The 23,839-nt window shown below is 41.0% G+C and overlaps 1 protein-coding gene across 1 annotated transcript in view; it reads right to left on the bottom strand.

Annotated features, from left to right (window-relative positions):
- Window positions 1-1,737: 1,737 nt before the first annotated feature.
- The window catches only part of TXNRD2 (thioredoxin reductase 2), a 41,707-nt gene continuing 19,605 nt past the window's right edge, over window positions 1,738-23,839 (bottom strand). Inside the window, exons 12-17 of the mRNA XM_006270923.4 lie at window positions 16,993-17,129; window positions 11,110-11,205; window positions 10,737-10,829; window positions 9,125-9,196; window positions 7,237-7,334; window positions 1,738-5,120 (exon numbers count right to left, since the gene is read on the bottom strand). Coding sequence (XP_006270985.1) covers window positions 4,997-5,120; window positions 7,237-7,334; window positions 9,125-9,196; window positions 10,737-10,829; window positions 11,110-11,205; window positions 16,993-17,129 — 620 coding nt within the window. The 3' untranslated portion in view covers window positions 1,738-4,996. The remainder of the gene's footprint in view (window positions 5,121-7,236; window positions 7,335-9,124; window positions 9,197-10,736; window positions 10,830-11,109; window positions 11,206-16,992; window positions 17,130-23,839) is intronic.

Raw genomic sequence — 23,839 nt, 5'->3', positions numbered from 1 at the left:
CCCAACAAGTAGGGTCTCATCCATGTCTATACAGCTCCGGTAGGCAGAACAATGTTTTCTTAAGGTGTGCATTAGATTAAATGCTGTTCAATCAGATGCATAATACCACAGCACCGCCAGGACCTTTGTAACGTGCGTTTCTCATGGCAGGATGACTGACAAGAGCTGCCATGAGGTGCTGAGGGAAATATTTCACCTGGCCCATCAAACTTCAATGTAGAGGATTAGAACTAAGAATAGCTGACAATATTGACTTTGAGTGCCACAATGGAAATATAATTAGCTCCCTGACATTTTGTGGATAGCAATGCTTAATTCTTTTGTAACCAATTTAAGTAATTATGCCAAATCTTTTGCATAGTGCTTTAATAGAAAGCATTGCGTTGGCTTTTTAACCTCCAGCATAATTTTAAAAGTTTGGTGCTAGAACCTCTGTGTCGGTAGATGTTGTACCCTTCTGTCTGAAGAGCTTTAGAAAAGAAAAATAAATAAATAATTAACCAACCTCACAAGCAAAACTAAATACATTTTTTTTTCTTAATACAAAGCACAGAACAAGCAATGCCAGGATGCATTTTACAAGTCATACATTCAGCTTGGAGAGAGGTGTCTTATTTGGAAACACTATTGTTTAAAATAAGACTATATGTGCATATTTAATGATTAATATTCAATGTCTATTGTGTCCTTCATATTTTGAATAATAACTGAAGTCTAAGTTGCTTTTTTTTTTGCAAGACCTTTAGACATATACTAGCACTCATTCCTATTAAAATGCTTAAAATCATCGATGTTAATGGAAGGAAAAACATTTCAGCATTTTGATTTCACTGGGATTTAGAGTCATGGCAAACTATAGACACTGGCTTTGGGGCTTTGCTGAACAGAGATGGATGGTTGAAGAGGCTTTCAGGCCATGGAAAATCCTAGCAGTTAGTCTAAACTTAAGTATTTCTGATGGAACTAGGTTGGTTGGAGGTGTGTTTTTTGTCAGCATAGATATTCCAGTAAAAACCTTAGCATAGGAGTACAGAAGTATTTCTACTAGAATGTCTTATTTTGGTTTCCAAACTGGAATAAGCTATACTGATATAAGCACTTTCATCCTGCTTTAATTACATCCATACAGAAAGGGTTGCCCTTTTAAGACCATACAAACAGTTAAAATGGCAAAATTAAGCATAAACAAGTCCTTTGGGTGTATTTTTTTAAGACAGTGCTACATATCTAAATTCACATTATGCAGAATAGTGAATTACCAAGTCATATAAAGCCTGGCCTAGACAGGCATGTTCTATTATTCTGTAATTGTCATTTAATCTGGATTAAAGTAGTTTGTGAAACTATGAGGGGAAAAGTTCAAGAATGATGCCCACGTTTGCTTTTTAATCACTGCTTGAATTCAAATACAAGGGAGGGAGCTACTAGTTCTCTCAAAGCCACAGACTATAGTGAAACCTCCCAAGAAATTCAAAACATAGGGTCATTGTGTAGGAGTTTCCATATACAGTCATGACAATATGCTTCTCGGTGCCAGCTCAAGAACAGACTCCCTAGGTAGTTTTTACCTAGAAGAGCCACCTATGACTCCAGGTTCAAGGCATTTACTTTGATTTTAAATTTTTGGTTTCCGTCACCAGAAATGGTCCCACTTTTATTGAGATGTGGAGGAGAAAGTTGCAATAAGCACAGACCAGAAATTTAAAAGAAATTAAACAAAGGCATTCTGACACAGTCTAGAAAAATCATTCTTTATTAATCTTAAATGTAACAATAAATAATAGGATCAGATCTATTTAATAGGCAGCCAGAATTCATCAGACTTGTTTACCCCACTGTGTGGCTTGACAAACAAGCCGTCATTAGCTGGCATCCTGAAAAGTTGCCCAACTGTATTTAAACTTACTTGCAGCTCACATCATCCATACGTGGCAGCATACATAACACTTTCAATTGGCATTAGTCAGGCTCATTTTCTTACAAAAGGCCATCCCCAGAGCGCACACAAGGAGTCCATCAGGAAAATAAGAGCAATCGTGCTCATTTAAGTTATTCTACCTCACTCTTCATTCTGACATCAATGCTATGTGGGCACGAAGGTACATCAAGATTTATTTCAATGGGCAACAATGCCTTGCACTAAGTAGAGGCCCAGAGCCAGGATGCAATTCAAGAGGCAAGATCAATTTTCAAGGACTCCGTATCGTGATTCTAAAAACAAAAAGTACCCCATTAAAAGGTTACTTTAGACAGTGATGATATGGAAAAATTTCACACCCCACACAAGACATTGGAGAGTTTCCCACCAACTCTCTTTGCTGGTTGTAGTGCAGCAAGCTACTGTTTCCATCCCAAGTCTTGTGACAGAAGTGAAGTTAACTCATCTTCCCTCTGGACCCACTTCCATTGGCATGTAATACATCCAGTCACGAGTACGGGTAAAACTGAGTAGAACAGCAACCTGCCACATGGTTAAAGGGAGCAATGCTGGTGCTACGGGGGGATTCACTAGAAAAATCTTCAAGACACATATCCCTTCTAATCAGCAGAGGGCTGCTGTCGTAGTGCAAGACATATGCAGAATAAAATACTCAACAGTTCAAGTACATGGAAAGAATGGGTTTGCTATGTGGTCTTTTTTTCTTCCTTAAAAATAACCAGTGGTGCATGCACTTCAGGTACACGATTATATTTCTGCAAAACACCCTCGTATACTGAAGGAACGACAGAGTTTTTGACTCCGCATGTGTGAACATGACACTTGCATAACAATTTTTTTTCCTGAAGGGAACAGTAACAAATAGGCAGTATTCCAAACAGATTTCCGTTTGCAAAACATTCCTTCTGCACCGAAAGCCTGAAGACTTTATCTCAGGGCAGAATCAAATAAATCAACAGGTATGATGAGAAATGCCACATGCTGTATTCAATCAAACAGGATCACTCCTGGACTCACTCCTTTTATAGAGCAGAAGCAGGAGAAAACTTTGGAAACAATGCAGCTAAGACTGTGTTGTTTTTAAATGCAGTCAGCTCTTTGAAAATAATATATTTTAATACCACTTTGAAAGCGTGTTGATAAGTACTGTTAAATTTGTTTGATACTGTCTGATCAAACTCCAGAAGCTATTTTCCAATAGCTTTTGAGACAGGGACAATTCTGATGATAAGAAATATTTAAAACTTGAAACAGATCTACTGTTGGTTTATAGTATAGCCTGCTGTGAAGTAGTCAACCAAGTTGACTTTTCTCCAAGCATAAGACAAAATGCCAAAGGTATAGCGAAGTAGCAAACAGTCCTTAGGAATTATGCAGAACTGTCAAAACTGACTTGCAAAACTACTGCTCTAAATAGAGAGTAAGGCTCGTTTTTATTTGGTCTTTCCTTCCAGAGAATAGTAGCTTACGCCTCCCTTCCCAACATGCTCTATTCTATTTTAAAGGATACTAAGTAAATAACTGATTGTGCTTATCAAAATACGAGCAACAAATTGCAACTTGGAATGCAATTCCAAGGGTTTTATTTGCCTGTTGAACAGCCTCCTGCAAAAGAAGCCTTGCTATTTAATTTCTCTCTCTTTCAATTGCCACAGCTTAGCCAGCATCTCCCCCTTCTGGCCAACACAAAGATAAGCAGCAGCTCACAGTAGATGAATGTTTTCTTACTTTCAGGAAGTTTGGCCAGTATCCTCAAAGAACAGCTTGCAGATAGGCATCTTCAAAGTGAGCTCTGAACAGGCGCACCTTTTCTCTGGTTTTGTTTTTAACCTAATCCAATTCCATTCCCTCTCCTCCCAAGTTAATTTTGTCAGAGCTTAAGTGGGCTTTGGTTTATCAATGCAAATCTATTAAAAAACGTATCATATAAACCAGATCTCTAATTATTGCTGAAAGACTAGAGCTTACTGAACAGCCAGTACAACTTCATGTGTTTCTAGGTTTGATTCCAATGTTTCAACGTTGCTTAGTGTTTGGCAGGGGATCAATAATGCGTGTGATGTTTCAATTCAGTTTGATCTGAAATTAATTAACAATTTAAAAACTATGCAGGAACGTAACCACCAAAACCAGCTTCTTTCTGGAAAAGCTTAATCGGCAAAGTCTCCAAACTGTTAAATAAAATCTGCCAGACTCCTCTGGGACACTCTGCCTTTGCCGACATTAAATTTGTCTGACAGCATGACAGCTGAAATGGCCACTTCATATTCTCCTCTGCTACCAATTCCTATACCCAGTATGTTTCCATGAAACAATGATGGCTGCTAGACATATTAGGGTGTGCTTTCCATCAGGGTGTGTTGACTAGGAACTCTTGTGATCAGCACTGGTTCCAAGTCACTCTGCTAGATGCGACTGAGGAAGTGGTGGCTGTTACCTAATAAAAACTGAAAGGACCCAAGAGCCTTGGGCAGTCTGATGAACTACTACTACTCCCCACAGATGAACCTCAGCAGTAAGGTGTTCTCTGGGGCGGACTCTGGCTGTCAAAGTCCCACATCTTGTCAGACGGGCTCCTGGCATTCTTTGCAGCACACCGCAAGCCGCTTCAATTTGACAGTCCACTTATCTGAGGGTTCGACATGCCCACAAGGGGGAAGTAATTTGCCAGTGGTTAGTGGTATAAACCAAGTGACATCTGTTCAAACTGGCCTCAGATGCTGAATGATGAACACAAAGATACATTTTTACATAAAATACGATTTCCCCCCCCCCCCCTTTTTTTTTTTAAACCTCCAGCAGGATCCAGGCACTTCAGAAATGATATGCTTCAGGGAAATAGGATTTTTGGAAGCAGTGCATTGATTGTTGTCTGGGCAGTTCTTCAGAGAGGTTCAGTCTGGCTGCAAGACTAAAGTTTCTTCCTTGCTGCCAAACTAAAGGAGTGAAGCCTGAAATGGCAGCAGCTGTCAAAGCTGTTTCTGCTCAGGATGCCCTTTTTCCTTGTCAGTTCTCGTGTGTGCTCCTTTTCCTTCTCTCCAGGGATGGTGCTTAACCTCAGCAGCCTGTGACTGTGGCATCCAAGCCAGAGCGCTTTGTGATATGTAACTTGGTTACCTCCTCAGCACTGGTAGGGTGGATGCCAACTGTCTTCATCATCTGTGAATATGTAGCACCACATCTATAAAAAATGATCATACGAAAAGTGAAGTCACACAATGTCTGCAACAAGTATCCAGACTGCCGCTTCGAGTGCTAGGCTGGAGTTATTTCTCCCTGTTTTCATGCAGTAAGAGCCAATGGAGGAGCTGTGTTTAGCAGGGGCGGGCAAGATGCGGCCCACGGGCCAGATGTGGCCTGCCAGGCCATTCTATCTGGCCCGCGGGGCCCCTAAAAAAATTGGAAAATTAATATTTCCTGGCTGCCTGTCATGCGGCTCTCGATGGCTTGCCAAAACTCAGTAAGCAGCCCTCTGATCAAAATAATTGCCTGCCCCTGGTTTAAATGTACTGTTCCAACAACAGCTTTTCTCATCTCAACAAAAACGAAACCGTTTCTTTCAAGGTAGTTATATGGTAAGTAGTGAAGAACTTACCCCCATAATACTTTTAGGTAAGGGAACAATTATCATCTTCATTTTGATAGATGAAAAGTTAAGACACAGAGAAATTAAGTGATTTGTCAAAGGTCACAAGTGAAATTTCTTTTAGTGTCTCACACATCCAGAAATCTCCATAGAGGGGAATCATGGCAGGTTGCATTGTGTTAACAGAGTGTAGAACGTGGAAAACAAAATCATCCTTTTAAAGAAGGATTAAGATAAGAGCTAATATTCGACAATAGGGAACAGCAGTTCATACCTACCGTGGGTGTATTCTACATTGCAAAAATTTGTGAAATATAATAACATACCAATACCAGGGTTTGACCTTCTGAAAACCTCTTGTGGTAGCTAGCATTTTGACTCCCCTCAGGCAAAGCAGAAAAAAAAGCTCCAGTTTCATGTACTTCCTTTGCAATGGTTATTTTGGATAAAACTTCAAAACAATGATATCCTAAAAACAGCAATTCTAGAATCTGTACCACTGGCAATTAATGGACAATGAACACATGCTGGAAATATGTGCACTTGGTGTGGACTGCAATCAGTGATTTCTGAGATATCCCTTACATGATGTTTGTGGTCCTCCCTTCCCAAACTTTTCTGCTTTTCTAGTCACTCGCCAATAAAAGCCTACAAACTCCACAATGATATGGTAATGGCATTGAGGACAGCAAATTAATATTATCTTCACAAAAATGTTTCTCAAGCCATGGAGTGTGCTTTCCTTATAAATTAATGTGGAGTGAAGCTCTATAATAATTTAAATATACACATCAACATTTATGAAGAAGCAAATCAGTCACAAAGGGACATATGAGAATGATCTTTATAGTACATCAGAAACCTAGAGGTAATGCTCTGTGCTATCAGAGACAACCCTGGAACAGTTCTGATCCCTTACTCCAAAGGAGCAGCAGGGGCTAGGACCAAGGAGAAAGCAGTACACTCAGCTGGAAGGCGAAAACTGTCTCTGCTTCAATGAAAAAAACCCTCCTAGTCTAGATCAGGCACTAGTTTACTTAGTCTCATATCCTGGATGTTACACTGGTATTAAGTGCTTTGGAAAGTGCGTGATGGAAAATGATGAAGTAACTTGTTCTCCGATTCCTGCCCTACAAAATTGTCTTCCTTGCCTTCTCAATTAGTGGTCAGCTTATACCCCGAAGTATAAGAATTCATTCTAGGTTGTTCTCTCCAGTTAGTTGAGTTGTCGTTAGTCTCATTTTAGGTTACACTTGAATCGGGCCCTTGAAGGTGGCACATTGACAAAGCAGAAAAAAGGAGTCTTGAACAGGTATAATGGAGGCCTTTTGTGCAAAACGTAACAATGGACTTAAAAAAAAATTGCTTGGGCAGGTTTATAGGACAACTTCCTCCCCAGTGAGAGAATCCTCCTTTTGAAGAAACCATAGTTAGCAGATGGATGCACAAATTGACTTTTTAGTTTATCTGGTCCTGCAATATTATTTTGTCTCCATTGTGCCTTAAGTATATTCAGTATTTCTGTAACTACATCCAGTATATATTAATGAAGAATGGCACTATTTTTAGTGAAAATGTGTAATGCTACATAAAAGTAATATAAAAACACAGATTCTTTATAGTGTTGCCAAAATTAAGCAGCTATCATTTATGATCTTACAGTAACCTAAAACACAAGCTTTCGAAGCTAGAGACATTCTTTTGTACTTACTTGATTCCAAGAGCAAATCCTTGAATAACTTCACCAGCATTTGGTCCAATAAAATGTAGGCCAAGAAGTCGTTGCTCTTTTTCTCGCAAGCACACCATCTGAAAACAATTCACCGCAAAGAGATCTTTTCTTAGAAAAATCTAAAGATAGGCCAAAAGGCTGGGTAAAATGGAATTAGAGTACCCCAAGTTCCCAATTCTACAAGCCATTCTTACTGAAAAAAGAACTTGAGCACATGTTTAATCCAACTGACATTTGAAAGATATAAGCATGTCCTTAAACCCACTTCTGAATCAATGCTTTAAGGCCACCCCATTCTAATATTTGGGCTTATCTGTATCCTATAGAGTTCATGGAGTCATTGAAGAATAATTTGAACAAAATTAAATGTGGTTTGGTTGGTTACTTGGATAATATCCAATAAATGCTGTGTGAGGTCCAATACCTACCTCAGGATAATATCATTCTGGCTCAGAATGGGCACTGATGGCCAAAGGACATTCCATAATTAATTCAATGAACCCTGACGGCAACCACATTTGGCAAAGTACCATAGAAACAATGTGTCTTAAAAACAATCGTGTCCAAGAGGAAGCCAAGAGTGGTAAATCTGCTGCAGGAAACTGAGACTCTAAGGGCTCCCAACTCACTGAACACTCACCTGTGTTACAGAACCATATTTTGAAGTGTTTTATACAGGTCAGCCTCCCATTTTTCTCAGACTAGTATCTACTGTCTACTGAATCTCTACCAGACCAAAAGATTTTGCTATGCAGATCAAGCAGATTTTATTTAAGACTGCATGAGAACTCGGGATTCACTCATCATTGGGGTCGTATAAGTGATAAGAGACTTCTAAACAATGGAGAGATTATCAAAACAACTCCTCGGAGGTTCAGATATAACAAGTTTAACATTCATTCAATTGTTTTGAGAGCAAGTTTAGAACACTATATGCTAAATGACTCAGCAGACACATTACTGGTTTCTTGTTCTCAGATACTGGCAATGTTTAAATGAGAAGCAATGGCACTTCAATTCTTTGCTGGAGGACAAACATAAAATGGGAATCTGCTTAACTGTTTAAGCAGCTGCATTTGACAAAGAGCATAGATGAAAATCCCTAGAGTTATAAATGCCTGGGATATTCTATGCATGGTAAGCTAGGAGCATGATACTTTGAGATGGACCAGTTTGATCACAACATTCATCTCATTGCAAGGAAAAAAGTTAGCCCCCCACTATAAAACACATAAAATATTCCACTGATGCCATCCTTTATCTTAGTCAAGCTCCTTGATACAGTAAAGTGGGGCAGAAAATTCTCTCATAATCAAATTAACTGTTAAAAAAGTAAATACATATCAGGTCTGAAGCTCTGGTCTAAAACCAAGAAGCCTCTGTTTCTACATAGCAGCTGTGGAACCACTAATCTCATTTTGTAAACTGATTTCTTTCATTAAAAAAAAAAAAAAAGTACTTCCTCCAACAAACAATTCAAACGTTACATTTTGGCTGATGACGAGTAACAGCCTTCTGTGGGGATGCACAATGTCTTACGTCTTAAATATTCTGATTCAAATAGAATTCTCAACAATTCCTTAACGAGGTAGCAGCAGTCCCCAGACGCCATCTAGCAGGGGGAGTTGCAGCAGCCAGCACTGCTAATTCAACATTTGTAAAGTGCTTTGAAGATGTAAAGCACAATGGGAGGAGCACTGAACTTGTGAATCAATGGTTAGCAAAAAAAGAAGTCTGTCAATTGGGAAAAGATCCCATCAGTCTTGGGAGATTTTTTTTTGGCAATCTTTCAAATGCTCCTCCTTAAATCACATTAGAGCCTTGTTTTCTTTTGTTTCAATAAAAGCTAAATGTTCAGAACACTTACTTTTATATAACACTGAGTTGCATCTCTCTCAGCCACAGTAAACTCCAACGGTTTATAATACGCATGGTACACCTGATGGGGGAAAAATTAGTTTTTGGATATATGGTTATATGAAGACCAGCTATATAGCATCATCTTGATTACCATTTCTAAACACTAGTGCTGTAAAAGAAAAATTGAGATGGATTTATAACTGCGTTCTTTTTTTTCAAGCGTGCCAGATATATAGTTACAGGGGAAAAATGAATACATGGAAAACACGATTAAGAGAGTGAAATGAATTCTTCTCACAGGATAAGCTTGTTTTAAAAAAAATCTCACTACTCAGCTCTGGTGTTCTGAATGATCATTTCTGTGCGCACACATGCACGCACACACACGTGTCCTTCAGAGGTCTTTTGGCCATAAAGGTAAATAACAGTTTGTAGAAAATACGAAGAATGACAAGTTCTCCATATCTATAATCATGAACTGCAGAGCTAAACCTAAGGCTAATTTCTGCAGACTGCTTAGGAAACAATGTTACCTTTTCACTGTTGATTTTGCCTCAGGTTTCAATTTAAGCCTATCAATCCAACTCTTTCTTATTTGCCAGTAAGTGTCAGTACCTCAGGCTCACCTATAGATAGGTCTCAATCAATCAAATGCACTATACAAATACACTGCTTTCATGAGCCAGACAAGAACAATTGTTTTGTGACAATCTATATTGTTCCAGTTGGTGCTAGAACCTAGAAATCAATGCATTACTATCAAACACTAGAAAGTCTGATGTCAATTTTAAAGCATACACTGAATTTCAGATTAGAGAGACAAAAAACAACATAAAACAGCAACACAAGACATGGGGAAAAGGAACTGAGTGGACGTAAATGAGAAAGCTGTTAATTACTGCATTTTGCATTATTGCATATTCTATGAAGTAAAATCTAGACAGCTTTCTATGAAGGCTAAATAACAATACTCTAGCACTTCTTTACAAAAATGGCTCGGTGAAGATTTGATTTGTTATAACAGAGCTATAGTCAAACAGAGGCAATTAATTTGGATTCTTCCCTCGCCCCCAATTCCATCCCCACCCTCAAGCAGTGGTGCATCAAAGCACAACTACCCAAAGTCTGTCTGCATGTGACTGTATTCTTCAATCTGAAAGACATAAGTACAGCGGATCAGGGACCAGCCAAGTCAATCAGCTATAGCATCACCTGTTTATCTGAGTATTTTTCAGAGGCATCAGAAAGGTAAATAAAGGTCTGGGTCAGTTAATTTGGAAGACCCAACTGGATATCACAGTTACTTATTGATGGCTGTACCATTAAAAATAGCAACTAGTGCTTAAAAAAACCCAGGAACCAAGTGAAAATTTCCCAAGCTACCCATGGCACCCCTGCTTTTAAAAGTCTTGGCCCTCTCTGAAATAAACACATTCCATCTTTTCAAGTACTCAGCTTCACGGAGCTCATCATTTTGATTGCCATTCCATCTTTTCAAGCACTCAACGAATGGTCCTACTAATCAGTTTTACCAATTATCACAGCTTACAGAGGTGAAAGTTGCCATCTCCACAGTAATGCTTAGGCTCCTTCCATCCAATTAAAAATCTTTTTTGTACCTCAGTGTTATCTTCTCCATAACGTCCCACTGCCTTTTCTTCTGACAGTCCTACACAGCCATATTCCAAAGGAGTGAAAACCGTAGTGGGTACCTGCATGGCCCAAAAAAACCCATGAAATGCTTCCATTGAATTAGATGACAAAGGCATGGCATGGCCCAAAGGCTTCCACCATCCAAGTAGCTCTAAGGAAAATTTTGGCAACAGCAAAAAGGACTCTAATTATACTGCACAAATGCACAGTATCGTTTTCACCAATCCATCCTGGAAAGCTTGGTCCCCATATTAAAAAAGTGAATCCTACTGATTTACAGGTGTGGCAGGATTTGTTTTTAAGCATTATAAGCAAATATTGAAGGAAAAAGTAACTCACACTGTCATAATCCATCAGTTCTGAAGATTGGCTGAAGAGACGCCGAGCCAGCAGTTTTCCTGCAGCTATTGCGGTAGGTGTTAGCTCTGGGCGCCCCTGAGAAGAGATCACAAAGTATGCTTCAGCTGGAAAGCAAATATAGATCAGGATCTTCCAAGAGGTATTTGGTAGAGAGAGACAGAAACTTGGGGATTTCAACTAAGCACTCAGAGGTCCAAGCGCAGTAGTGAGCAAGCCTGGCTAGGATATGAAGATGGGCATGAGACTGGGTAGGAAGTTCTAACAAAAAAACCCCTTGAACTCTAACCAAGACAAGCTCCAAGACCATCTGAGGCAAGGTCAAGGGGCCAAAGAAGGAACAGGCACAAGGAACAAGTTGTCTGGGAAGGTGAAGAAATCAAGAACTTGTGGAGGGATCGAAGCAGCAGTAGCTGGAAGGGTTCTGGTGGACAAAGCAACATTTATAAAAATAACTCTGAAATGCTGGATGATCTGGCTGCCATTTTAGTCAAGGATTCTCAGATTCCCACACAGCCCTGTTAGGTGGCTGCTCCAAAACTTCTACAATTCAACTCACCCGGCATCCCTGGCAACTGACAACCTTAAAAACTGGCTTCAAATACCAACAGCAAGATTCCCTGCTTGACCCACACAAACTTTTTAAGGTTATATGTATTACTCTAAAAGATCTGCTCACCTAATGAGACTGACTGCTTCCTCCCTCCCAGGTTTTGAAATTGCTGAACATGGGTAAGTAGCAGGGGTGTGCAAAATGGGCTGTATTCGATTCAGATTCAGCCTGAAATAGAGGGCAGTGATTTGATTAATTGATTTGGATCACAGTCCCCAATTCGATTTGGCTGAATCTGAAGATTCGACACAGATTTGGAGAATCAACGATTCGCCCATAGACACAGCCTTAAATGTTTTTTCTACATACCTCAAGGTACCCGGTGGTTCGTGAACGCTGCGATGCTGGGGCAGATGGAGTGTCCCACAGGCATGCAGGGGGGGCCCTTCCAAGTGCTTGGCAGTGAACCTAGAAGTGCTTCTGGTCTACTTTCGAGTCGGGTGCTGAGCACACTGGGGACCCCCCCCCCATGCTCCTGTGGGATGCTCCATCCACCCCAGCATTGCAGCATTCACGAGCCACCTGCTACCTTGAGGTATGTAAAAGAAACATTTAAAGCTGTGTCTGTGTCTGAATCTCTGAGTCTGTCCAATTTGATTCAGAGAGATTAAAGGGTCTCCTGATTCGATTCGGAGATTCAGCCAGTGAATAAGGCCGAACCTCTGCTGAACTGAGTCAGGGACCAAAGCTTCATGCAGCCCTAGTAAGTAGATCTGGTATGCATCAGTAGCCATGAACCATTTCTGTGTCCCTGCAATATCAACTGAACTGCAAGTTTTTTTCCAGTTTCCGTTAATGCTCATTGAACCAACTGCCAAAAGACAAAGCCAAGAAATATGGCATTATAAGCCCTTGCACCTACCTGATACATAAGTATTGTGTATTCTACTCATCAGCGGAGATTAACCTATTTTTCTGCACAACCCACAACAAATCATGAAACTGCAAACCTACACTTTTCTCTCCAAGAACCATCAAGTCATGGTTTTTCAAGCCTAGTATTTTGACTTTCAAGCCTGTAAATGTCATTTACCAGATGAAATTTGCCATTTGTTTTTTCTTGCACACATTTGCCTGAAACATGGCTGCCAATCACTTCTGTAGCAGGAAATACAGATGTTGTTTTGGCATTCCAGAAATGAATAGAAGATTGGAACGAAAGATAAAATTGTGAAAGCACTGCTATGCATTCCATAAAACTCAGCTAATTACTAAAACATCCATGCAGATAAAGCACAACTTCTCATAATGCAATGCCTTTAAGACCTTCCCTGGTAAATATTTGGAGTGGGAATTCACTTTGCAATCATGTGTAGAGCTACACTGTTATTGCTACGAATTGTTCATAAGAATCCTTCAACGTATTATACATTCAAACTAGATGTCTCCTAGGAGAATTTAAAAAGCTTTGATGTATTGTATATTTGTTCTAACACGACCTCTTTTTTGGTCTAATTTCTATTCAGAACCCTCTATTAAAGCAACATACTGTACATTCCACCCCCATTACAGATCTTTGTTATAACACCCTTTGAAAGAAGACAGATGTCAAGTGACTTGAATGTATACTAGCCCTCCTTATAAGAGCACCTTCTTTTATAGCACTTACCATGGTTCTTCAGCAAGCATGATACTGGAGAAAGGATTTTAACAAACACAGTTAATACATATATCAGCCTGACAAAATTATTGCATAAATTTGCCAGACTGATTTTCCTAATGATGATTACTGATAATGAACACCCCCCCCCCAAATGAGGAATTCACATCAGTCAAAAAAAACATTTACTCAGGGCTAAGAAAGCTTCTCAAGAGCAACAGATGGATCCCTGAAAAGTTTATTCAAGTGAGCAGTTCAAATGAATTAGGGTCTAATTCTCCAAACAAGGAAACAGCAAGGCTACCTTGCGCACAGTTCCATATTAGCACCAAGCGAAACTGTTCTTGATGAATAGGCAAGTGGGGTTTTGTTTGTGGATCGACTTTCCACGATGTCCAAATGAATACTGTAGTTTAGCTTTTAGTAGATGGCAACAAGTTTGTATCTATGCAGTGTAGGCTTTGGGAATGAGGGACTGATAATTACTGGGTTGGGAGAACAGCCAGGGAAAGAATAAAAAACAATAGGTAGAACATTATACAAGAACAGAGGGAGGAAAAAAGCAGATCAGGGACCTTGGGCAAACTCTACTTGTAAAAACAATGATATTCGCACACAACAAGCAGGATCTTGGTGGGTTCCTCAGTCCCCTTTTGAAAAAGTCTCATCCAAACAGGCCCTCCTTCCTCCCACCAAAATTATATAGTTCAAAGATTTTCAACCAATACACACTTGAATGCCATGTGGACACTGCTGGTATGTGGAACTGATGATTTCAGAGTACGCAGGAATTTCAGACATGCTAAAGAAATGCAACTACACCCGTTTTGCTTCACTGACAGTTCCCTAAGATGACAGCATTGCCCATTTTCTACTATGTGAATGAATTCTATTTTTTTCATAGTTAAGCACTGAAATAAAAAATTCAACATTTCTGTTGTAGAATTCCATAGTCAGTACCATGCAGGAAGTCAGACTAAATGGAGATTCCTTATGGGTTTCAATTCTATGAATATATTACCCCATTATGTCTCGTGTTATTGGGAGCCACCGAGACTCAACAATCTTCCCCAGAGGCAGCTGTGGTGGTGCTCGAAGTGTGTGCAGCGCGGCAGGAGGAAGAGGTTAGTCCCTAGGCACTGTGGGGGAGCCCAGCGAACAATTGGGGGGGGGGGGTGGAAGCAGGGGGCGGCTGTGAGGTCTAGCGAGGAGCCCTGTCAGTATTTGTGGATTTTGCTATTCGTGGGGACCTCCGGAACGTATCCCCCGCGAATGATAAGGGTCTCCTGTACTTACACATGAACTTAACCCATCATATCTACACAGCTCTAATTAAATAGAGTTCAGCCTCTCTGTGTACTGGATACACTTTTATCCAGGAGTCCCAATAATCCAATCTAAATCTAACAAACAGCATTAGGATAGATAAAAGCAGGAAACTGAGATAGGACATTTAGCATTTAAAGACAATGTGAGTCAGTGTTACACATATGAAGCTTCTGAAGTCCCAATATTTTTCATCAGCAAGATGAAGGTTGGAGAAAGGGGAGAAGCATCCAGCCAGAAGGGTAAATTAAGTGAAACATAGATAAAAAAGGGTAGGAGGAAAAAGGAAGGCATATGAGGCAAAGTGTCTCTTCATAGGGAACACTGCAGGTTAGCAGTAGACCCAGCAACAGAAGCAAGCATCGTCAGGGTCCCAGAGACCTGGATGCTTACTGGTGAATCTCAAATAAATGAGAGGGAGAGGAGAGATTAGGAAGGTAGATGACCCAACCATGGCAGGAACCAGTGATTGGACAAAGGCACTGGGATACAGAGAGGAAAGAGAAGATTTCTAGAAATGTCACAGAGAGAGCATGTGTACGTGACAATTGAAGAAAGGGAGAAATCAAAGTATTATGAATCTGTGTGGTGGAGAAGGACAGCAAGGCTGTCAACAGTGATGAATAAAGGGGAAAGGATTTAGGAGGAAAGAGTAGTAGTTTAGTTGTGACAGTTTAAAAAAGGAAGCAGAGGGTCATCCTCAAGGAGACATCAAAGATGGATAGGAAGGGACACATGCCAAGATGGAGGGGAAGGGGTCAAGGGTGGACAGGTAGATTTATGAGACATAAGTGTCTCTGGCTGTTTCAGAGTCCAGTCAGGAATGCAGAGGGCTTATCCAAGGACATTACATAACCTGTCACACCTCCTGGAAGAGTTAGAGGAACTGGCTAGTTTCCATGTGGCAGAGTCATGAGTCACTAAACTCTTGACTTAAACTATAGGCATCCTCTAGATGTCATAATTGTATTTCTACCTACCGCCTTTTAAAAAAACCTCTTTCATATATCAAAACCAATACAGAAAAGAACCACTGCACTCAATGGTTACTAATTTTAGTGATGGCTGTAAGAATTTTATACTTTGCAAGACTAGGACCATTATTCCATATATTGCCTGCCTCAATTTTTAATAAAATGCACTTTGGAAACAAACATGGACTGAGTAACTGATGAGCATCACTATTGTGCCATAATCGCACAATTTGGAATGTGGGAGTAATGATCGGTATTTCATGAAAACACCACTTCAAAATACCTTGCTAATATTGGATAATCTCAATTTGACTGAAAACTTTCACCTTGTACCTTAGAGGACATTCTGACAGCGCAAGAAAATGGTGCTACCAAATATTTTGAAGATAACTGTTAATGGGTCAACACTGCAAGAATCTACAACTACTTGTTCTGTTCAAATTAATAACTGAATGAGCTTCAAGTCTGTTAATACCTCTTACACTGTCTTGCCATGAATTGCCAAGCAGCTAAGTTGATTTGAGGTGATCATGTGCAGAACAGCAGCAATGACACAGTTGTGAGCACAAGTGTTTGGAGCAACCAAATTCCAAGTTCAAAGATGCAAGTACTTTTGTCAGAAGCGTTTCATAGCAGGGAACAGGAAGCACTGTGTAGTTTGTCTTATTAAGCACAATCAACCAACAAAACTCTAGCAACAAATATTCACAGAATTTTTCGCTATCATTCCACATCATTTTAGAGGATTACTGTCAGTTCAGCTAGTTACATATATTTTAACTCAGCATTCAGGGGTAACAAAGTCATTTATTTGAGCAAATACAAATAAAATGAGAAAAATAATTAAAGTGATAAAGATATTATTAGCAGCCTTTGACCTGAATTTCCCTGATAATCATCCACCATAATTTCTGATACTGAAATACTTCATAAGATCTATCTCAAGAAAATTACTGGTTCAGGTGACTGGCATAAACACTGCAGCTTACAAAATAGAAAAGGCCTAAACACAGTTACATACACTAAAGCAGAGGTCAGCAATGTTTTTGGGCAGAGTGCCGAAAACACCGTCGACCTCAACTTGTAAGATGTTGGCGTGCCTGGGGCGGATGGTAGAGGAGCCACTAGGTGCCCGATCCTTGCTGAGGCAGCACAACCCTGGCCCCTTCCCTGCCATCCGCCCTGAGGCATGCATGCCAAGCAAAATGCCTTCAAGTGCCACACTCTGGCACCCATGCTTTTGGGCATGGGGGTTGCCTAAAACACGATGCCATCAGAGATGCAAGTTTTTTTTAGTCAGGAACAAAGTTAGGCTTCCTGTTATTGTAAAATAGTTTATGTAGACATCATACCTCTGTTATGTCTCCAACTGCATAAATGTGAGGAACAGAAGTAGCTTCGCTGGCATCAACAATGATCTTTCCAGTTTCAGAATTCATTTTCACTCCAACTGTCTCCAAATTAAGAGTTCTAGTGTCAGGAACTCGACCTTAAGGAAACAAAGAAGTTTAAGTTAAAAATATTTGAAGACTTTGGCAGCTTTAAATCTACAAAACAGTCACTTTCCAGCAAAGGTTTCCAAGAACTCTGTGCAATTCAATAGCCCAACCAAAAGAAAACAAAAAATGTACTCGACAGTGGCAAAGTTGTAAATGGAAATTGCTGATATGAGTCTCTTTTTGTGAAAATAAAACATTAGCTTCATTACTAGTGCCTTTGCTTAAACAATTGTGAAGAAAGTTATCTGTAATACAACCTGTCAGCCGCCACCCAGTTCTACAGCATGTAGAAACCAGAAGATTGTTTATAGCGTATTATTAACTAGTTAACAAATGTAACATCAGTGCATACCTTTGTATATAACTGAATCACTTTTACAGTAAAGTCAGCTTAAATACTACCTTAAAGAGTCAGAGTGCCGACTTAAAAGTCATAAATTGTACAGATTTTTGTTTTTATTCATTAGTAACCGCAAAATAGTAAAACTGATACACAATTAATAAAAATCCTCATTTCTTGCAACTCGATGCTCTTTGTATACTTCACATAATTCACTCAACATAGACAACAACAACAAAAGTCAGTAAAGTCAATCTCACTTTCAAGTTCCTAGGATTGTGATGGGAACGGGTGCATTTTAAAACAACTCTTGATTGGATATATTTTTTTTAAAGTGTAGTAGTTTCCTTCACCCCTAGGTTTTATAAAAGCTGCTTTTTACACAGTTTTTACTGGGGAATAAATATAAGTGGATGATGTCTCTTTAAATTATGCAACCAATTAAAGAAAAGGCATAGAAACGATAACCTCAGTTACAAAAGACCACAGAAAGCTCTCTAGGAAAAGCCTGATAACATTTTATTGGGCAGTCTGCATGGTGTCTGGAATAACAGGCCCCGATTCCCGACTGGAGTTCCAAAGTGCTACCGTACTATAAATAATAAATTAATTGAAAAGCAATGAGCAGAATCACATTATCAAGCACTAGCAAAATTTACAAGGACAAACCAGTTCACACAGGAGATCAGCACACGCAATACAAACGAGGGAAACTTCCTTATGCTATTATAGCTGCATCCATTTTTGGAGGCTCTAGAGGAAGGGAATGGGAGCATATTCCCCTTGCGTGGGACCGTGGTTTTCTGTTTGATGTTAATGCAGAGCTATAGCAAAGCAAAATAAAAAGGGAAACGTGTTTTGATTATGAAAAAAGCAAAGCCTTTGATGTTAATGTAGGAAATTATTAAACAAAAGGAAAACCTGGCTTGTCACTGCAGATCTAATTATATGTAAACATATGATTCACTGCTTTATACATCTGCCATATAGCCAGGCCCCCCAAACAATGTCACATCTGAATGCCTCTGTAAAGACTTCTGTGTATTAATTTCATCTGGTGAAACCAACACTTCCTCTGGGAGTACTGACTGAAGCTGTCGGCACTTGGCTATCTGTCTGTCTTCCCTTCTGTTGTCCCCATGGGATGTTGATCTGCTGTTCCTTCTCTGCCCCCTGCTCCCCAGTCCTGATGCTATCAGGCAACAAAAATAATAAACCTCTAGGACCTTATCTTGGCTCGGATGTGAAACAACTTCCTACCGTTGTATTTCTTTGTGTATTGAGAGTAAAGCCTGGATATTCTGCAAATGGACAGCTAATGGGGTTTTCTAGTTTCCCCTTTTTCCTGCCCAGGCAGAGCCAAGAGAAAACTTAGCACGCAATGGCAGGGCATTGGGAAAAAAAAACCCTACCCTGTCAATAGATTAGTTTAAAGAGCTGTGACAAAAACAACAGCTGAGTTTATCAAATCTGCAGGGTAACATTTAACCTTTCAATTCCAATCTCTGTTAACATGTGCATAGCTCAGTATTAATAGCTAAAGAATTACATAAAATACACTTTGCTGGTCAATGTGCAACTCTTACCCACCTCCAGCTTCACTGCCTAAACATTACTTAGGAGAGAAGCTGAAGTTTTATTTGCTCATATTCACAAACTCAAAATATATTTATTCATCTTGCTTCAGATCAGATTTATTAGTTAATGACTTCTCCAACATGCAGTCCAAGTGACTCAATTAATTTGAAATGACAAATTTAGCAAATTCTGACAGGTCCCCACATTTATGCATCTGCAATATCAAGTCCGTTGCTAACATTTTTTTTTTGCAAGGCAGGGTAGCAGGGTTAAGTGTTTCTGATAAACTGCTCTTAAGTTAACTGTTTTTTTCAACTATAATTGTAGGAAAGTATCTGTTCACAGCTTCCTCCAAGGAAGAAGTAACTTCAGCCTACACATCAAACCCCACCACCTGAAGCAAAGATAGAGGCTCTTTCACAAAATCGAATACATGCTTTTCAAGCATGGAAGAAGACCGCCACCTTGAACTTTGAAGAACAATGAGACTTAAGGCACATGACTGACTTTAACACTTATCAGTGATTAGGGACCTATTGAAATAGCAATTTCACAAAAACCACGGTTTTGGGCAGGCTCCACAAAAAAGTGCGGGCTGCATGCTTTTGGTAGGCTCCCTGGAAAAAACAAAAAAAACCAACCCCCCCCCAAAACTTACCAAAAATAAAATGCTGGCCTCGTCTGCGGAACCAGCAATCCTTGTGGCCACTGTGCCCCAAGGAGGAGGGCTGCCAACATGGCAAAAAAACTGCTGCCATTGCCCCTCATTGGCTGCAAGGACTGTCTATCATATGGCTCTGCCCTTCCACCAATTGATGATGAGGGGTGGGGCCACATGACAGACAGCTCTTGCAGCCAATCAGCAGCAAAGGGAGGGAGTACCAGGGCCCCTCAGCCAGAGGTGTAGGGGGGCCAGCTGTGCTTGGCCTGCAAACGTGGCTGCCAGCTCTGCAGTCTGCCCGCAAAATCAGCTGGCAGCTGACTTGTTTTCAGTAGACCCCTACTCATCACCACTGCACGACACTATCCTACCCACCTGGAAAAAGATACCGACTCCTGCTTGCTGGTTCTTGTGCACTACCATACCACCCACTCTGCAGTAAACATGAACGAACGCCACGCTGTCACTTCTAATCAGAAATAAAACAACCGAAGTGGTGAAAACCTATATCTATATACCTATAACCTCACAGGCAGTTTCTATTCCCCTGGGGCTTCCCAAAGTCCTTTGCCCCAATTTTGACAAGCCTCGGCCGAGCGGTTTCTTGAAGATGATGCCAGCCAGCCGAGCTGGTGAGGCTGCCCACAGGCTGGGAAATGCACGTAAGCCCCCTCAGGCCACCATCGGGTTGGTCAAACGTGGATGCGACTCTGACCTATGTGAGGTTGCCCATTGTACAGCTCTTGGAGCCAGCTGCCCCCACAGTGAATCGGAGCCAAGTAGCACTGGGCTGCGACCAATTTGCTGATAGGCACCACATGTGACATACCGATTCAGAAGGCACAGTAATGGGCACAGCCATGTAAACAGAACAAATACGTAGGAAAACCCACAGCCACCTGCTCCTGATAAAACAAGGTTTTCCTTGAGGATAAAAGTATAAGTGAAGTTTACTTGCTCCCAGATATGTCCCTTGCTACTCATCTATTCTGCTTTTTTACTGCATTGCCCCTCATCCCCTTTACTCAGCGGGTCTGGATCCCCTGTTTTCCCCAGTCTCTGCACTTTCTTCCACTGTTGCTTAGGCAGGAGACAACTTCTCTGAACCAATCTAGGAGGCCACTATGCATTCCTCCTTCAAACCCCACTGCTACTACAATGTTTTGCTGTAGACAGCTAACTAATACTGGTTAATGAAGGTCAGATGGGGACAACTGCCTCTCAGTGAAGGGAAAAAAAAAAGGAAAATACCGATTATGGGGTAGGATGTTCAGATGTTCCTAAGCAGTTTAGGAGTTTGATTAAAACAGGGGTGGGCAATTATTTTGGCTGGAGGGCCACTTAATGTGTTTTGGGGACCTGTCAAGGGCCACATCCGTGTCTATCACTGTCCTCTTCTCTCGCTCACTCTCAGTCTCTTCTCTTCTCTCCCTCCTCCCAGAACCCACTGGAGCTCGAGTGTGCTGCAGCAGGAGGGCAGCGGAGTCAGCTGCAGACGCTGCTGGCAGGTTCAGGAGCCCTGATACAGAACCTGCCAGTGACATCCACAGCTGATGGCACCACCCTCCTGGCATGGTGGAAGCTCCCTCCCAGAGCCCCAACCTGGAACCTGCCAGTGGTGTCACCTATGGACCCAAGTAGGAGCTGCTGCGATGTTGGGCAGTGTCATCAGCTGTGGGCACAGCCAGCAGGTTCCAGACCCCCAATGCAGATCCTGTCAGTCACGTCACAGATGACGCTGCCACCTGCCCAGTGTGGCAGCGGCTCCTGCCTGGGTCCACAGCTGACACCACCAGCTGGTTCCATGTCAGGGCTCTGGGCAGGAGCTTCCACCATGCCAGGAGGGCAGCAGTGCCAGCTGTGGATACCACTGGCAGGTTCTGCATCCAGGCTCCTGAACCTATTGGCAGCATCCACAGCTGAGGCCACCATCTGCCTGCTGTAGCAGAAGCCCTGCCTGGGTCCACAGCTGATGCCTGATGCTGCTGGGTGGAAGCAGTGCCGACCAGCTGCCTGGTACCATGCAGTGGCTGGAGCCACCAGCCGCCCACAGGACAGATCCAGTTAGTTGGTGGCTGTCTACTTGTGGGTCAAATCAAATCTGTTGGTCAACTGGATCCAGCCTGTGGGCCGTATTTTGCCCATCCCTGGATTAGAAGCACTTGCACAAAGGTGCTTCTGAAAATGTCACCCATTGGGCTCTCAGCACCTCTGGATTTAGGTACCTAAGCAACTTAGCAAAAGCCACAGTATGAAGTCAGTGCTAGAGCTGTGACTAGCCCCTTACTGAGCTTCCCAAATCATACTGTTTGCCAAGGTGTTGAACTCCCTCTCCTTGCGGGGAAGTCATATCAACTATTCAACAAAGGAGCTAACACAGCAACTGCTTGTGAGCTGGGTGTCCTAGTGTCATCTGTGATGCCTTGGCCTGACTATTACAGTTGTGAAGTGACTTGGTATCTCCAAGAAACTAGAAGTCAAAGGACGTATCACCTTAGTTCTGTTGGACATACAGTCCATAGGATAGGTACCATACCATAGGATACCATACCATAGGATAGGTAATCTGTGATCTTTAAAGAGGGGAATAATGGGGGGAAAAAAGATCAAGTATGTTTCAGTCCACATGATTGGTTTACGTGCATTTTAAGCTTTTAAAGTCAATCAGAAGGCAAAGGGCTAGAAACACTTACAACATTCAATTTAGTGATACTGTGAAATCATCTTGGACCATTTCCTACTAAACAATGTTTTGCGCTGTCTTGTAGCTGGAGGCTTCCTGCAGGGAGCGTTCATCAACTTGCACCGTGTCTTAGCTATTTTAGTTCCACAATGTTTTCACACACATCAGAAGTATGCTCCATCACATGTCCTAGCAAGTACTGTAAATAAGGACTGTAGTAGCTACCATACATAGCATGTATCAAGCGTCAGAGCCATCATACTTAAACAGTAAACAAAGATCAGAAGCAAAATGCAGCATCCAAGCCCCTCTCACAACAGGCATATTAAGAGCAGTTCTGTGTAAAACAGTCTGGTGCCTGTCAGTAAAATGGGCTGTCTGTGACTAACACCTGATGGAAGTGATAACTTTTAGCAGGAGAATGCTGAAATCATGTCCTACTAAGATATTTATAAATTAAAATTAACAAGGAAGAGATGTAAAGTATAGTGGGAATTCAGAACAAAAGACCCAGGCTATTAGCAAACCACAGTGCCTTAATGATGAGAGCTTTCTGAGATTAACCAAGGCACATTATTTCCACTGAACAGTTCAAAGGTTAAGAATCCGATGGCAAGTTTTGTCCCTGAAGAGAATTCCTAAACCCATCCCCTTCCCACAGGGACCTGGCAAGGTTACAGCCACAGAAGATCAGGGCAATGCTTCACCATATGGGACTTATCAAAGCAAAGCGCTGAAGCAAAATTTCTATGCCATTTTTTTTTTTTTTTTTTTTTTGTGGTTAATCCAAATTGATGTAATTGTAAGGTTTGGAGAAAAGTAGCACAAAAAAACACTTAAAAGCATGGAAAAAAATAAGTGTACCTTTCTTAATACCAAATGCCAATGATCTTTCTTCAGTCATACAGGCTAGGAAAAAGACCATTTTATGCCCATGGTCTGAAATGCAAGGCAGAGTGCTTGATAGCTTATAGCATGCACCACCTGATACTTTTCAGTTTCATAAAGAGCTTCAGGTATAGTTCTTTTTTATAGCAAAGGTGACTTTATTTCAAGGGCATGGCCCTATACGCCAGCACAGTGTAGGTACAAACTCAGCAGCAAACACAGAGGCTTGAAAAAAGGTGGTTCAATGGCCCACATCTAGGAGACTTATTTTTTTTGAGAGACTAAACATGACATCTTCCACTGTTTTATGCTTCTCATGTTCCCATCAACAGTGTATTAGGCACCACCCCCCTACTCAATCAGACTGTTGTCATATGAAGCCCATTTCATCTTATCACAAAGTCCAAATGTAAACTTTATACCATTTAATTTTTTGTTTGCAAGAGACTTGAAAGAGGTAATTAAAACACTAGGGAACAAGTTCTACCTAAGCCACAAGGAAACAATTTATGCAAGCCTCTTGGGTAAGAAAACAGGAGTTTGGATGTGA

Source organism: Alligator mississippiensis, chromosome 10 (genome assembly GCF_030867095.1).
Source record: "Alligator mississippiensis isolate rAllMis1 chromosome 10, rAllMis1, whole genome shotgun sequence".
NCBI classification, from domain to species: Eukaryota; Metazoa; Chordata; order Crocodylia; family Alligatoridae; genus Alligator; species Alligator mississippiensis.
The sequence above is the reverse complement of the archived record's forward strand: the minus strand, read 5'-3'. Positions and strand labels throughout refer to the sequence as shown.